The 16,171-nt window shown below is 40.7% G+C and overlaps 1 protein-coding gene and 1 long non-coding RNA gene across 2 annotated transcripts in view; one reads left to right on the top strand and one right to left on the bottom strand.

Moving 5' to 3' along the window:
* LOC138745877 (uncharacterized) overlaps positions 1–11,851 on the bottom strand; it is a 65,661-nt gene extending 53,810 nt beyond the window's left edge. The window contains exon 1 of the long non-coding RNA XR_011346559.1: positions 11,765–11,851. This is a non-coding gene — a long non-coding RNA (uncharacterized lncRNA). The remainder of the gene's footprint in view (positions 1–11,764) is intronic.
* Positions 1–16,171, top strand: part of LOC138745876 (cadherin-related family member 3-like) — a 61,185-nt gene that overhangs the window by 33,248 nt on the left and 11,766 nt on the right. The window contains exons 7-12 of the mRNA XM_069903327.1: positions 648–837; positions 3,729–3,894; positions 7,016–7,118; positions 10,456–10,554; positions 13,386–13,624; positions 15,496–15,667. Of these exons, the coding sequence (XP_069759428.1) occupies positions 648–837; positions 3,729–3,894; positions 7,016–7,118; positions 10,456–10,554; positions 13,386–13,624; positions 15,496–15,667 (969 nt within the window). The remainder of the gene's footprint in view (positions 1–647; positions 838–3,728; positions 3,895–7,015; positions 7,119–10,455; positions 10,555–13,385; positions 13,625–15,495; positions 15,668–16,171) is intronic.

The following is a 16,171-nucleotide window of genomic DNA, read 5'->3' as shown; positions in this document are numbered from 1 at the left end:
GTCCTGGAGATTTTCCTGACTGTAGTGAGCAAATAGTCACAGCTATATCCTCCTGCAAAACAGATTTCGCGAACCTTGCACATTTCTCTTGAGAAAGTAAATTCAACCGATTCAAGAATTCCAATATTGAAACATAATCATTCTTAAATTCAGAAGTATAAAGGTTACCATCAAATTCTTTAAAGGTCTTTTGAAATTATCTGAAGTCAGATTACCATCATCATACGAACCTTATTTATTTGGTTTTTAGCAATAATTCCTTTTAATTGTCCAGGTAGTAACTTGCTAGATTTTTATCCATGACTATAAAAGAGAATTCTATTTCTTAAGAACTGCTGTTCTATTGGTTTTAATTCAGCTTTTCTCAATTATTTTATTCTTTAAATGAAAGATACTTCTCTCCTTCATTTTCATTTTCTTGACTGGTTGACACCCTATGGTTTTGTGCGGAACAAAAACTCTTCTATAATCCATTGGCATTTGAAATTGTCGGACTGGTGAAAAAAGGAACAGAGACACATTGGATGATCCTTTCCTTGGAAAATAATCCAATGATTTCTCATATCTATCAGCCCATTCAGAAAAATATTTAGAATTTACTTTGAAAAATATTATTTTAAGTGTAGTATGGTACATTTCTATTTCAGTTACAGGTGAGCTGATTGTATCAGCAATAATTGACCGAGATAATGAACCTTTCAGAGATGTTCCAATCCAAGAGATTGAAGTCACTGTTAAAGACAGTCCTTCTCAAGGGCATACAAGCTTGATGACCATTATAGTCAACATACAAGATGTCAACGATAACCAACCCTTCTGTCTCCCGCATGCTCACAGGTACTCGGTGAATTCATTCCTTTGTTACTACAAACATAGGTAATTTGGAAGTGTTCCACAAGATAAAAATAGGTCGCATTATGTGACAAGAGCTGGCCAATTACAGGAGAGAATTGATCAGTGTGCCGTCTGTGGAAAACAAGGGAGTATTTTCAGCTGAAGTGATTTTTTTAAAGGATCTGTATATTTTCAGTTAAATGATTGAAAGGAATGACCATATGGAGAAAGATATAACAGAATAGTGTTGGACGTCTGTAATTTCTGCCAGGACCATAATGTGGGGCGCAGACAAAAATATTGAAGAACACCTAGGCTTACCTTGCCCAAATAACATCCACGTTGACCTGATCTCAGACTAAGCCAATATGACTTTACCCCAATGGGATTATTGAGCACTTACGCTTGTTCTCCCTCTTCACATAATAGCAAGTGGTACTGAATTGCTGTCTGCCTGCTGTGTCTAAGGCTCATGAAGGTCACAAAAGTTATTGAAATTAACTCCATATTATTGCCACCTCAGTGATTGCAATATACTAAGCCCTATGAGGTTGGAACCTCAAATGGGATTATAAATTCAATCATTCGGTGAGCACCGTGTCTCTTACAGATTGGGTGCAGTCTTTAAATTGTTGTCAATTACATTCAAAGGCATCCAAGACAGTTTGACAGTCCTATATCCAGGGGTAGTTCGACACAGGAGGATATGTTCACAATCTTGGGAGCCAATAACACCATGAAATAACAAATATAGCACAAAATAATTGTGATCAGTATTTTCAAAAGGAGTATCTACATATCATTCAGGAGAGAGACATTTGTGGTGTCAAAAAGCCAAAACTTGAATCTTATTTTGTTTTTGTTTTGATGACAACTGCTTTGCTCCATTTCTCTGCTTTATTTTGAGATTACAGAGAAAATATCAGTCAAGTCTCAGTGCCAGTAGTGACGCGTGTGAGGCCTTAAAGCCCCTCCTGTGGGAAGTCTCTATATGACACACTACTGGTGTACATTCATGTATATTTATGCCTCTAACCTGACAATTGTGAACATTGAGGCCAAATCAGTGGAAAGAGAAGCAGTTTCAAGTGGAAGATGCTGACCTCCAGCATGTTAAGAACATAAACTGCTGTGTGCCAGGGAAGGGGGTGTTCTCACCCTTTCTGATTTTCTGCGCTGGTCCATTTCTCCTTAGAGGCTGCAACACCTCGTGGCCACTGCCATGCAGAGGAGCTGCCATCTTGTGACTTTGAGGGTAAGCGGGAGAGGGGAGTAATTTTAGGGTCATGGTCTTTCCATTCATTTGCTCAAGGAATTGGTTTTGGAAGAACATACCTTGGCAATTATTAAGGTACCTGAAGATTTCCTCCTTAATCGTGCACAATTAGGAACATTGAAAGGCTCTGATTGCCCTTGTCCAAATGGTATCAGTTTTCTGACCACCTGCAGTGAGTTTCCATGGTTGCAAAATCAAGTTCTGCTCTGAGACAACCATTCATCCATCTGCAATAGCAGGGGAACGTAAAAAGATTTCATGATGTTTCTAATGCATCATGGCTTGAGCCAACTCATCCCATGACCCCTTAATGTTGCAGTGGATGTTGACTTCAGTCTCCAGTGGGAGGTCCAACAGAAAGAGCATGGGATGAGAGCTGCTGTCCAAACCACACTTGAAAGGTACCACATAATTCACTGATTCAAGAGAGGCAGCCCAGTTGTCAGCCCTTTCTGTAACTCCATTTTTAGAGTTAACTTCAGATTGTTGCATCATAATTATCTTCTACAGTAGCACATACGCCACCTTCATTAAATGTTCACAGTGAAGTTTTTTTTCCGAGGCATCCAAATAGCCCAAAGACAGAGCACTGGCATAAATGGGTCTTTCTTTGGTTGGCAACATGTAATGAGTGTCATGGGGATCAGGGCTGGGGTCTCAGGTTTTTACAATTTAGTTGAGTAACTTAGATCTAGGGACAGAAAATTGATGATGGTACTAATATAAGTAATGGAGAGAAAATTAGAAGATCGCAGAAGGATATAAAAAGGTAAGTAAGTAACAATCTGGCAGATCAGGTATAATGTGGGAAATTGCAAATTTGTATATTTTTATAGGAAAAATTGAAAAGAAGGATATCATCTAAATTACAGGAGTTTGCAGAGCTCTGACATGCAGAGGAACCTGCGAGTCCTAATGCATGATTCACAAAAGGTTAGTATGTAGGTGAAGCAGGTAATGAGGAAAACTCACAAAATGTTATAGTTTAATGCTAGAGTATTTGAAAAACAAAAGAAGTTATGCCCCATTGATATTGAGCATTGGTGAAGCTACATATGGATTACTGTGAGCTAGATTCATTTGAAATAGTTCACAGAAAGCTTACTGCGCTAAAACCTGGAATGAGTGAGTTGCCTTTTGACAAAGTTTGGATGGGCAAGCCTAATATCCATCTGCTGGAGTTTCTTTTTCTCAGAAGCTCATAAGCATTCTCTTCCTCCAAGGAGCAGAAACAGAATCTTTGAAAATATTTTATGGCGGAGGCGGACAGGGAATTAAAGATTGTGGACTTTGGTTACAATCAAATCTGCCACAATCTTATTGAGAAGACTGAAAGGATTGTGGCCTCTTTCCACTCACAATTTGAGGGTGAAAGGTCTTTCACCTGAGTTTTCAGTCATTTACTTTGAATTAACCATTATTTTTGAACCTGAAATTCATTCCACTATGGGAAATCTCACAGCCCTTCTGCATCACAGTAATTCCTGTCCATGTTCCTTCATGTCTGACATCCACTATTCATGAAATGTCATGCAAATTTAGCAATGCCAGAGTTAGACATGCAAAAATGTAAGGTGTTCTGAAGTAGAAATAACTGTTCACTTTGGACCTTGTCTAGTGTTCAGGTACCAGAGACCACTGAAAAAGATACAACCATTGTAACCATATCCTGCAAAGATAATGATGTGGATCTTGCAAACAGCCAGTTCACGACTTCACTTCAGCCTGGTCTCAGGACTGGTGGAAAATTTGCTTTGAATGAGAAGAATAGTACAACTATTGTGGTAAGACAGTTTCCCTTTTCAGCATGTCTGCTAGATAAAGGCCAGATCACCTGGCTCTTTCCAGAGGCAATGCCTTCATGGGGAGAAATGAACCTTTTGGATATGGAAAAAGTTCTTACAATTTTCTGATACAATCTTGCAGTTTTTGTGAAAGTTCACAACTACAAACAACCTTGGTGCTGAGGTGGTCTACAGAACAGATTTGGGCATGACTGGTGTTGAGGAGTTTCAATCAAGAGTGAAGTAATGGTACTGCAATAGACCTAGTGGAGATTCGCCAGGCTAATTCCTGGAATGAGAGATGGCATGCCAGGGTCAACATCCAGTGATTTTCATGGGTGGAGAATCTCAACGAGAGAACATAATTTCAAAGTATGGAATCTTTCTTTGAAAACCAATGTGTTTAGACATCTTGCAGAGGGTAGCAAATCCCTGGAGTTCTCTGCCCCAGAGAGCGTTGACAGTGAGATCATTAGAATGACTTAGTGGAGCTAAAGGTTTTTAGAATCGTGGACCTTAGGGATCTCACAGAAGAGGAGATGGGACCTTGGGTGGCCCTGCCATAATCAGCTTGAATGGCAGGGCAGGTTTAGGAGCCAGGTGGCCACTTCTGCTCTGATTTTGTTTGTATGATTTGTGTCATCAGGGAGATAGAGCCATAGAGTTTTATAACATGGAAACAGGTCCTTTGGCCCAATATGTCCATGCCAGCCAAGATAATCCCATTTGCCTGCATTTGACCCCTATCCCCCAATCTTTCCAAATGTCAAAATATCTTTTCAATGTTGCAATTCTATCCACTTGTATCACTTCCTCTTGCAGTTCATTCTGTATGCACTCCAACCTCTATATAAAGACGGTGCCTCTCAAGCCCCTTTTAAATCTTTCCCCCCCTCACCTTAAATCTATGCCTTCTTGTTCAACATTTCTCTGCCCTGAGAAAAAAAAGATAACCTTCTTCACTGCCTTATAAATTTCTATGAGGTCTCTCCTTAGTCACCTGTGCTCCAGAGAGAAAAGTTACATCCTATCCAGCCTTTCCTTATAATTCAAGCCTTCCAGTCCTGGTAATATTCTTATGAGTCTTTTCTGCACCCTTTCCAGCTTAATTATATCTTTTGTAGAGCTGGATAACCAGATACTCCAAATACCATCTCCTCTTGGACAGTTTCAACATGACGTCCCTGTTCCAGTACTCAATCCCCTGACAGATGGGTGCAAGCATGTCAAATGCCCCTCTGTCTCCCTGTGTCCCACTTTTGTGGAATTGTGAACCTGTACCCTCAGGTCTCTCTGTTCTACAACCTAATATTTACCATGCAAGACCTACCCTGGTTTAACCTACCAAAGTGCAACACCTCACACTTGTCTGAGTTAAATCCCAATTTTATTCTTTAATCCATCTTGCAGTTCACCTAGATCCTGCTGTAATCTTAGATAACCTTCTTCACTGTCCAATATAACATAAATTTTGGTGTCATCCACAGACTTACTAAGCATGCTATCTACAATGTCATCCAAGTTGTTAATAGAGATGAGAAAGAGCAGTGGGCCCAGCACTGAATCCTGCAGCACACCACTAGTCACAGGCTCCAATCTCAATAACAAACCTCTACAATTGTCCTCTATCTCCTAGCATCAAGCCAATTCTGTATTCATCTGGTTAGTTCAGCCTAGATCTCATGCAATCCGACCTTCCAGAGTAGCTGTCTGCTTGAGTCCTTCTCAAAGGTCTTGCTGAGGTCCATGTAGACAATATCTAACCATGTGCTCTCATCAATTATCTTGGTTACCTCTTCAAAAATACTCAAATTCATGAGAGATGATTTCTCATGCACCAAGTTGTGCTGGCTATCTCTAATCAGTCCAAATGCTGGAGGATCCTGTCTCTCAAAATCCCCTCCAGTTACTTACCCATAGCTGATATCAACTTCACTGGCCTGTAGTACCCTGGCTTGTCGTTCCTTCTTTTTAAACCTTGTCTCTGGGGCCTGATCAGGCCCAAAACTTTGGTAATATATCTTTACCTCCTATGGACGCTATGAGACTGGCTGAGCTCCTCCAGCATTTCTGTGTGTTTTTTGCTACAATCTCAGCATCTGAAGACTTCCGTGTTTCATTCTGGGGTTGTAAGGCAGAGACTCTACCTGCTTCACCACTTTGCCATCCCAAAGATGTGTTTGACATTTTTTTTTTACTTCTTTGTCTGGACTGAGAAGACCGTTGGCAATTGTCGATTTCTGATACCCATAACCCATCTTTGGGCTCAGTCCCAACACATTAAGGAACCACACCGGCATTCCTGAAAGTCAAAGTTATGGTACTGATCCATCTTGCATATGGTATTGGAATGACTAAAGATAACATAGAATAATACAGCACAGTTCAGACCCTTTGGCTTTCGATGTTGTGCCGACCCATATATTCCTTCCTAAAATAAAGTGCTAAATCCTCCCTACCCCATAACTCTATTTTTCTTTCATCTGTGTGTCTGTCTAAGAGTTTCTTAAATGCCCCCCAATATTTCAGCTTTCACCACCTTCCCTGGCACCCACAACTCTCTGTGTAAAAAAACTAATCCCTGATGTCTCCCCTAAACTTCCCTCGCTTAACTTTGTACTTATGTCCTCTGGCGTTTGCTGATCCTGCCCTGGGAAACAGGTGCTGGCTGTCCACCCTATCTATGCCTCTCATAAGCTGATAGACAGTTCAGTAATTTTTCCTGCTACTGTCCAAGAAGGAGAACAACAAAAGAATGGTTGATTATTCACGACAAAGTATGGAACAATCTGAGATGAGACAAAGAAAATACTAATGGTGGAAGGTTCTGGAATTTGGGGTACGGAGTTACCTTACATTAAATTACATCTCAAATTGTTCACGCCTGATAATGATAATTCAAACAATGATAGTACTTGAATCAATCAGTATTAACTTCTTCCACTGTCTCCGTAAGGATCCCCATTCAATGCAATATCATAGATCTTAAAGTCCATCAGGCCTCACTTTGCATTTATCTCTCAAAATGAAATTTAAGTACAATTGTTCAGCCATTTTTATTTAAATGTTAAAATATTTCTGGGCTCTCCATTCCAATCATTGCTTAAATTTCTTTTGGTAGGTTATTGGAGACCTGGACTTTGAAGCTGTTACTAATTTTGAAGATGACCATGTTTACATGATGTCAGTGGTGGTGACAGACATGGCACCACCCCATTACCAAGGCAAGTGACCAACTGAAGAGATCAAAGCACTTTGAGTTCTTATAAATTCCAGTTTTAGGCAGGAAACTCCAATAACGTAATTTAATTTAATTTTAATATCCTCTCCGCAGCTTTGATGTTTTCTGTAATACTTTAGAATTTTTCATGGATGGCTTTTTTCTTTGTATGAAGAGACTCGAGCCATTAGGATCATTCGCTTTCAAAAAGATTGAGAGGAGATTTTGTGCAAAGTGCTTCGAACTTAATATAAATAGGGAAAAGGAGTTTTTACTGAAAAAAGACTGATGGTGGAAGGATTGGCAAAGTAACCAGAAGAGAAATTCTGAGCATTACAACAATGATCAGGGCTGCACTGTTTAGAAGGATGGTCCAAATAAAATTACTTCAATATAATGTGCTCAAATCAAATACTCTGGACAATAATCTCTCAACAGGGCCCTCACCTGATCACGTCATTAATAATCTGACATATTGAGAATGTCAAAATATTAGGAGTTCACCAAATCCTAACCAAGCTATTTCATGTTTTTTTAAGTTATATTTACAGGTTGATTTGTCTTGATACATCATTATCAAATTCATTACGGATAAAGCATTCTTAATTTCACCCAGTGTACTGAAACAATGACCTGGAGTTTCTGATCAAAACTGTGTAATTCCACACAGTTTTATCCCTATAATTGGATCACGTTGTGTGAGTAATGGGAGAACTTCAGACACAAGTTGTGCTTAGCACAGCTTGAAGCTCTGCAGGCTTTTCCACTCATCTTTAAAAAACATTGTGGCAAAAGCAGGACACACAAAATCGTCCCCTGTCCTGTCCTTTTGTAACGATTGAAAGTTTCTGCTAACTCTGACCATTACAAAGTCCCTCATGATAGGCTGGTCCAGAGGTCAAGTAACACGGAATCCAAAATGGGCTAGACAATTGGTTACAGAATCCCTTCAGAGTCATTGAGGGTCTGTGGATTCACCTCCAGGGCTTCTGCAGCCTCTGCAGCTGCATCTATTCCTGTTGGATTCATTGACAACCCGAGCTCCAGTTCTAAACTTCTGACACGATCAGGAAGCCTTCAGCTTCCAGGGCCCTTTCGAAGCTGTTCTTGCCCTTGGCATCCTCTCAGATCCCAGCTCCAATACCTAGTTCCCATGAGCTGGTCTCCAGCAGCCCGCCACCTGTTCTCCGACCACATCATTCGCAGCCTGTGTGGGCCCTTCAGCCCCTGAGCCCTTGATCTGTTGCCATGGTCACCATCTTGTAGGGTCCTTCAGCCAATGAACCCATCGCTGGTTCAATACCATGGGCACGTCCTGTAGAGTTGTCTCCTTCTCAATGGGGGTGTTCTCTGCGTTTCTGGTGCCCTGTGCTGGTCCGCTGCTCCCCAGAGTCTGCAATTACTTACACACACCATTGTATCTTTGAACAGGCTGTTTAAAGCCTGTGCAGAGATGCCAGCATTAGGATCGGGCCGTAAACCCCTTGGAGCAGCACTGTGTCTCTGAACTCCGTTTTCCCGGGTCTGCACCAGAGGCAGTGCTGCCATTACTGCAGCTCCGGCAGCACCACCTTTATCCTGCTTGATGGCAGGATGTAGAAGGAGGCAGTAGAGGACTAGACACCTGTGAACAGTGTGTGCTGCAGGGATCAGTGTTGGGTTTACTTGGTTTATCACCTCCCTTAACAACTAGGATGACCATATAGTTAGGAGTGAAATGCAATAGACTGCCGATACTGTGATTGCCTTTCCCCCAGCTCTGTCTCCCTTTTTCTCTCTGACTCCTTTCACGGAGCCAAAATCAATTCTCACCTCTCCTCTTATCACATCCAAACACCACCTTTTATTGGTCTGGACTCCTCCCCCGGCCAGTCTTCAGTCTTTATTCTGACACATTCCTGTTCTTTGCTTATTCCTTGAAGAAGGGCTCAGGCCAGAAACATCGGTAATACAGACACACCCCGCTTTACAAAACTACAGCGTTCCTATGAAACCTTTTGTAAGCCGAAATGGCGTAAAGCAAAGACCCATTCACTACTACTGAAGGTTATTTTTGTAAAACCAAAAACCCATTCAAATTTCTTTCGGATAGTGAACACAGGTTTCTTCGTAAAAGCAAATTTGTGGAAAGTGGGCTATACCTGCATATCTTTACTTCCTATGGATGCTGCGAGACCGGCTGAGTTCCTCCAGCATTTCCAACAATATAGTTAGCATGCATGGTTAGTAAGTTTGCAGATGGCTGTTTAAATCTCAGACATAATTTGTCAGTCTGCTTCTCACTGTGCTAGGTATAATGTGACAAAATAAGCAAACCCCCAAAGTTGGTAGTATAGAGAACTGAGTAGAAGGTTATCTAAGATTACAACAGGATCCAGGTGAATTGGGAAAATGGGACAAGGAATAGCAAATGGAACTGAACTCGGTCAAGAACAAGGTGTCAAATCAGAGCAGGACCCACATGGCATATGGTAGGGCCCTGTAAAGTGTTTAAGAATAGAAAGACTGGGGGTCGTTCCATGAATGTGGTGACATAGGTAAACAGGGTGATGAAAAGGCTTTTGCACTACTGCCTTCATCATTCAGGGAACTGACTATTGGTGCAGGGTTTCCAATGTTACAACTGTACAAGACATCAATGAGATCACACTTGGAGCCACGTGCACAGTTATGGTTACCCAGCAATTGAAAATATATCATTCCGCTAGAAGGAGAGCAGAATAAATTCACAAGGACGTTCCTCAGATTGATGGATTTGAACAATAATGCTTGGCTAGATAGACTGAGACTTCCCTTCCTGGACCATACAAGCAAGGCTAAGGGAAAACTTCTTGAGCTTTTATAAAATCATGAGGGGCATAAATATGGCAAATAATCATAGTCTTTTCCACACATAAAGATGGTGGGTGTATGGAACAAACAGAGGCAGGGACAATTGTAATGTTCAAAAGACAGGCAGATGGATAGGAAAGGCTTAGGGGGTCAGCTTGTTTGGCCAGGACAAGATGGGCTGGTGTCTGTTTTTGAGCTGTAGAACACGATGACTCCCAAAATTAAGCTGAATATTTTGTTTGCTCAATCAATATGAATAAAGAATGTTAGCTATTTAATTGAATGCTGTACCCAAATGTTGCCAAAATGGGGACACTATTCCAAAATGAGATTAACTTGGAGGACAATTAGCTTTGGAATCTGTGAAACTGCATATAAAGTAAGAGGTCCAACTCTAGGCAACATCTTCTGTTCAGGCACAGGCAGGTTTACAAGCTCAATTCAAAATGTTTTCAAGCAAACTTCTAATTCAATGGTCCTGTTCTAAAAATGTAACTTTTCTCACCTAGATACAGTGACCGTTTACATTACAGTCACAGCAGTAAATGAATTTCAACCTTCATTCTCCCAGACATCTTATACCTTCAACATATCTGAATTCAGTGGAAGTAAGTAAACACGGAGAGAAACCAAGCTTAGAAAAAATGTTGTTCAAGACTTGCTTTTCTGCCTAAGGTTAAAGACATGAATCGTTTGAAGATGAAAATTAACACATTAAAAAAAAAGCAGAAGATGAGCATAAACGGAATGAAATCCTGAGGAAGCAGAACAAAATAACCTTTCTTGTTTTAGGTACCTTGTTACAAGAGAAAGGAACTGCTAGTCCTGTGTTATGAATGTCATGGGTGCCATTTATTATCTCTTTCTTCATGTTAGTATTGAGCTTCCTTCTTCATGCTAAGAGTTTTGGTTCCAGGACTTTGACATGGCATTAATGTAGGATTAATGATCTAAGCCAGGATGGACATGATGAACACCCAGCGATCATCCCTGCTGACAACTGTCATCCATTTACAGTCTGCAAGGTGTTTCTAAAAGTCATTAGAACACAATGAACAAGTAAAAGACAATCTCCTCATTTCATATCTGACCATCCCTGATCCTTTTGTATTGAACCTACAAGTTAGTCACATCTTCAACACTGATCCAACAGCACAAAAGTTTTAAATTACTTCACTGCTCACAGATATCATACACACATCCTAAGAAAGTGATTTTAACAAGCATCACTCTCAATTTATCACAAAAATATCCCTAACGTTCAGGAGCTTCCCAACCATCAACTTAATCTTCACCTCCCGCTGCCTCAGGAAAGCAGCCAACATATTAAAGGGCCCATCCCATCCTGGTCACACTCTTTCTTCCCCCTCCTGGCAGGAAGAATATTGACGAGTTTGAAAACACCAAACCTCCATACTCAAGGACAGTTTCTTTCCTGCTGTTATCAGACTCTTGAATGGACCTCCCATCAAATGCCTTAACCTGTTTCAACCTACTTTTCTCTTTAACACTATACCATGCACCTTTGTCTCACATTTCACTGTAAAATTATGTTTTTATTCTTGCACCACGTGCTGTACCATATAGAGACTGACCTGCCTGGATAGTGCACAAAACAGTTTTTCTCTTACATGCAACAATGAACAATTTAATTCAATTCAATGCTAAATATTAAACATTTGATTTTTTTTAAATGGAAAATTAAAAACAAAAAACCATTTTGAATAATTGAAAAATGAAATTCAGCAGAAATAATTAAAAATAACATTTTCCTCAGATATAAAATCTCCATTCAAATAAATGAGCTCAAAGTCAAACCTGGCCCAGAGAACCTTATCGGAGTTGGCTCCACAGTCCAAAAGCTTGATTTTTCAGCAATTATGTGTTCCACAGCTGAACTTTGCACAGAGTCTAACAGCCAAGAAGAAAGAGAGATTCACCATTATGAATTTGTCTGCAAGTTTGGGACCTCATTGTTTTGCAAAATCAAAGCATGTAAACCTGAACTTGGTAGGATTTACACAGTTGCCTCTGGAATCACTTGTAAAATCCAACAAAGTCGAGACTAACATACATTCACTAGAGACAAAACGTACTTTGTAATTTGGTTGACATATTTGACCTCATCTACAGACACTATTATTTTTCAATGCTTTTCATAAAGGATTAGGGATTTAGAGCTTCAAATGGATTTTTGAGTGCCATGCAACTGAACTTTCACATTGTTGTACATAAATGGTGGAAACATAGTTGTCCCCAGAAATCGAGCACAAAATTCCTGGTGCCTAGGATGCACATAGAGTGGTAACATTTTTTTTTTCAACCCTCAACTACAATCTCAACAGATCTCAGTTAGATCACTCCCGGCAGCAGTCATAGATTGCACTTTGCTATTCCCTCCAGATTACGGGAATGGCTTGGGTGGTGCTCACTCTCCATTCAACTGTAAAGGACTTTGTCTCCTTCATAACAACAAAAAATGTCTGTCTTGCTTATCCTTTCACTTTTGTTCCATTACGTCAGTGTCCAAAAAGAGTCAGGATGCTTGGTGTCCTATCTGGCACTGTGTCCAATTTTATTCGTTGACGTTCCTGCGAAGCCCTCTGAGGACATTAATTATGCTTCGTAAACAAAATCCATATGCTTGCTTTGATTGCCCTTCAATGGCGAATGAACCAAGGAGGAATTAAAAAGTTTGGAAAATCTCCTCTGTTGAGTCAAGAACTGGAGGATATGGATTAAGGGTGAAAGGAGAAGTGTTTAAAGTGAACATTAGGAGGAACTCCAATGCAGAGAATAGTGAGAATGGTGAACACGAGCTCCATTTTGATATTTAAGAAAATTTGGATAGGTACATAGATGGGAACAGTGTGGAGGACCAATCAGGTGCAGGTCATTGAGACTCAGCATAATAATATTTGAGACACTAGATGGGCTGAGCCTGTTTCTGTGCTGTAACATTCTATGGTTCGGTGGCGAAAAGTCACAAAACATGCCTTTTGTTCATTTTCAATGGGCATCATTAATTATTCTCAAAAACAGAGAACAGATATTTGACCTTTGGTATTGCTAAACATGAAATAAGACTTCATGGGAGCTTAAGACAAAAACAAACATCACCCAAGGTGGGGAAATAGTTTGCAGCAATTGGCCAAAGTCGTAGACCTAGTTATGCATTTCAAAGGGCAAATTAAAAGAAAGCAAGGTGAGAGATTCAAGGAGATAGTTCTGGAATTTAGATGAAAGGTTGGGGAGAGAGGGAGAGGGATGGGGATGGAAAGGGGGCAGGGGCGAAAATAAACCATAGATTCCAATGAGGAAATGAAGGATGGAGGAGGTTACAAAAAGGTTGACAATTGAAAACGAAACGAGCAACAGCGTGCAGGACAATCGTGATGTTGCAGAATGTCATCTTGGAACTGACTTTGCCCCTTTCCAGTAGGAACAAAGGTCGGACAAGTTTTTGCACGTGACAAAGATTTTCCAAGCCAGCAACTCACTTACTCACTTGTGGCAGGGGGAAACACACTGGGCTACAATCAGTTGTTTTGGATCAATCCAACATCAGGGGAAATCCATCTTGTGGCCCAACCTGACTCGGAGACAACTGCCCAGTATCTGCTCACTGTACAGGCTGCTGATGGTGGTCTTGGTTATCCAAAAACTGCTGCAACAACTGTAAGTGCTTTCGAAAGCTAAAAGTGAGTTCCATATTAAATGGGTGTTGTTCTCTTTCGCCTTGATCGAACGAGAACATTAACAAAGCTCAAATGTTCAGCACATGTGATTTATTTTCAGTTTTTGTACCCAGGAGACTTATTTAGGTTCTACATTTTGAATAGCTGACTTAGTGACATTGACTGAAAAGATAATAATTGTGGATGCTTCATGCACTTGGAGTATTCATGTACTTGGAGATTTTCATGCTTCATGAAGTTGCTTGGAGTATTCACAGCTGACATTCATAACTCTCAGCCAGACTCCATAATAAAATACTCGGAGCTAAAATGGCACGGGACCAGAGTAGTTAAGTAAAACAGCTCCCACAAACTCAATTCCAACTAACCTAGAAAGGAGTGACATGGCCATGTTATATTTCACCCCTCCCTGATCTCAGAGCCCTTCTGTTTTCAGTGTAATTTTCAACTTTCCTACACCAAAGTCCTTCACTCTTTCCACTTTGTGGGAGAAAAATCGGTTGCTGCATTCTTTACAATAATGGTTGCGTTAAAAATCTATTTTGTAGGCTTTAAGGGGCTTTGGAGCATCCTGACATTTTTTCAAGTGGCTACATAAATGCAAGTTCCCTTTCTTCTCCAAAGTTGACGAAATAAAGTGAGTAAGACCAGGCCAAAATCCACGCAGTAAGCTTGATCTTAGTTAGTGGATGGTACCAAAAATCACAACACATCATGGAAGTACTCCCAGTCTCACTGACTGTGGCATTTCTAGTCATCAACAAGCTACCCCCTTTCAAAGGCATTCAGTAATAAACTGTAAACCAGCCTTAAATGTTGCTGATCTGTGCTGAACTTGTTGAGTGAATAAGGTTAAAAACGCCAATGCATGAATATTGGCCACCATTTCCAGCCACCTCCACACTTGCAACATTACATTCAACTGATTTATAGAAATAACTGAATTCAGATACGACCCAATATATTGAAGCATAAATTATTTTATTATATTAATTTATAGACAATGCATGCACTTACAAGGGCAATGCATAAGCTGTTAAAAATGGACTGGTTGCATGAAATGGGTGTAAAAGGAGGGGTTACAACCTCCAGGATATTGGGTGTAGGCTGAGAAGAAATGTGCTCACTCAGTGGCAGTGGACCAGGAGAATTCTCTCCCTGACAATGAGACCAAGTCCGTGAATATATTAAGGAGGAGATTGTTAAGTTTTTTTTTTACACAAACGGCCTCGAGGTGCATGGAGAGAGGACAGGAATATGGTATTCAGTTGTGATTATATTGATGGTGGAAGTCTAATAATGACTGGTTTTCATACTGACCAAGCACGTGGAAAGAGCATGAAGGAGGTCGACTGCCATCCTCCCTCCTGAACTTTGGTGTCCTAGCTGAATGGTACCCATTATCTGGCCTGTTCAACAGCAGAGATCCTTTCCATTTGTTGAATGAAGAGGATTCTGAATCAGAGTTCACCCAGAAGTCCATGGAATCCCAGCAATTTCCCTCGAGACTCTCAGGTCAAAATCCCAACCAGTACTTGAGGGGTACAGATTAAATTGATAATCAAGGTAATTAAATTTTACATTTAAATTTAGACATACAGCATCGTAAAAGGCCATTTTGGCCCATGAATCCGGGCCGCCCAATTTACACCCAATTAACCTACAGCCCTGGTATGTTTCAGATGGTGGGAGGAAGTAGGGAAAATATACAAGCTCCTTAATGACAGCACAAGATTTGAACCCCGGTCCAGATTGCTGGCGATGTAAAGGCGCAGTGCTAACCGCCGTGTTAACCATGCCGCCCCAAAATCTAGGAAGCTTTCTTATTAATCAAAGGTTGTTGTGTTCTAGGTCACAGTAAATATTCTTCCAACCAACGATGAACCACCTGACTGTCAGCCAAAGTTTTATTCTCTGGCGATTCTTGATGACACAGCTGTAGGAACGAATGTTCAAGGCTTCCAGTTATTCTGTACAGACCGGGACTCTGGCCCTCAATCTTTCCGTTACTTCATAACTTCAGGTAGACTGTACAGTTCTCGTCACCCAGCTCTTGGAAGGTTGTCACTAATTTGGAATGGTTGCAGGCAAAATTCAACAGGATGCTACCGGCTTGAGATCAAGGAAGAAGCTGGATATGCTGTGTCTTTACTTCCTGCAGAATCAGAGACTGAAGGGTGACCTTAAAGAGGTTTATAAGCTCATGGGGGGCACGGAGAAAGTGAATGCTCACAGCCTTTTACCCAAGGTAGATTATTCTGGAACCGGAGAGCTCAGATTAAAGGTGAGAGGAGTGAGATTTTTAACTCAAGGGGTAGTCTATTTATGGATCAAGCTGCCAGAGGAAGCTATAGATGCAAAGTTCAAGACATTTGGACAGATAAATGGATAGGAAGGGTGTGAACGATATGGATAAAACTTGGGTAAATAGGACTAAATAGAAAGCCAGATCTGTTCATTGCTGATGACTGTAAGTGTAACCTGATGACTCTATAGCCTCCTGAAACCACTTCTGTTTTTTTGCTTT

The sequence above is a fragment of the Narcine bancroftii genome, chromosome 11 (genome assembly GCF_036971445.1).
Source record: "Narcine bancroftii isolate sNarBan1 chromosome 11, sNarBan1.hap1, whole genome shotgun sequence".
Classification (NCBI taxonomy): domain Eukaryota; kingdom Metazoa; phylum Chordata; class Chondrichthyes; order Torpediniformes; family Narcinidae; genus Narcine; species Narcine bancroftii.
The sequence above is the reverse complement of the archived record's forward strand: the minus strand, read 5'-3'. Positions and strand labels throughout refer to the sequence as shown.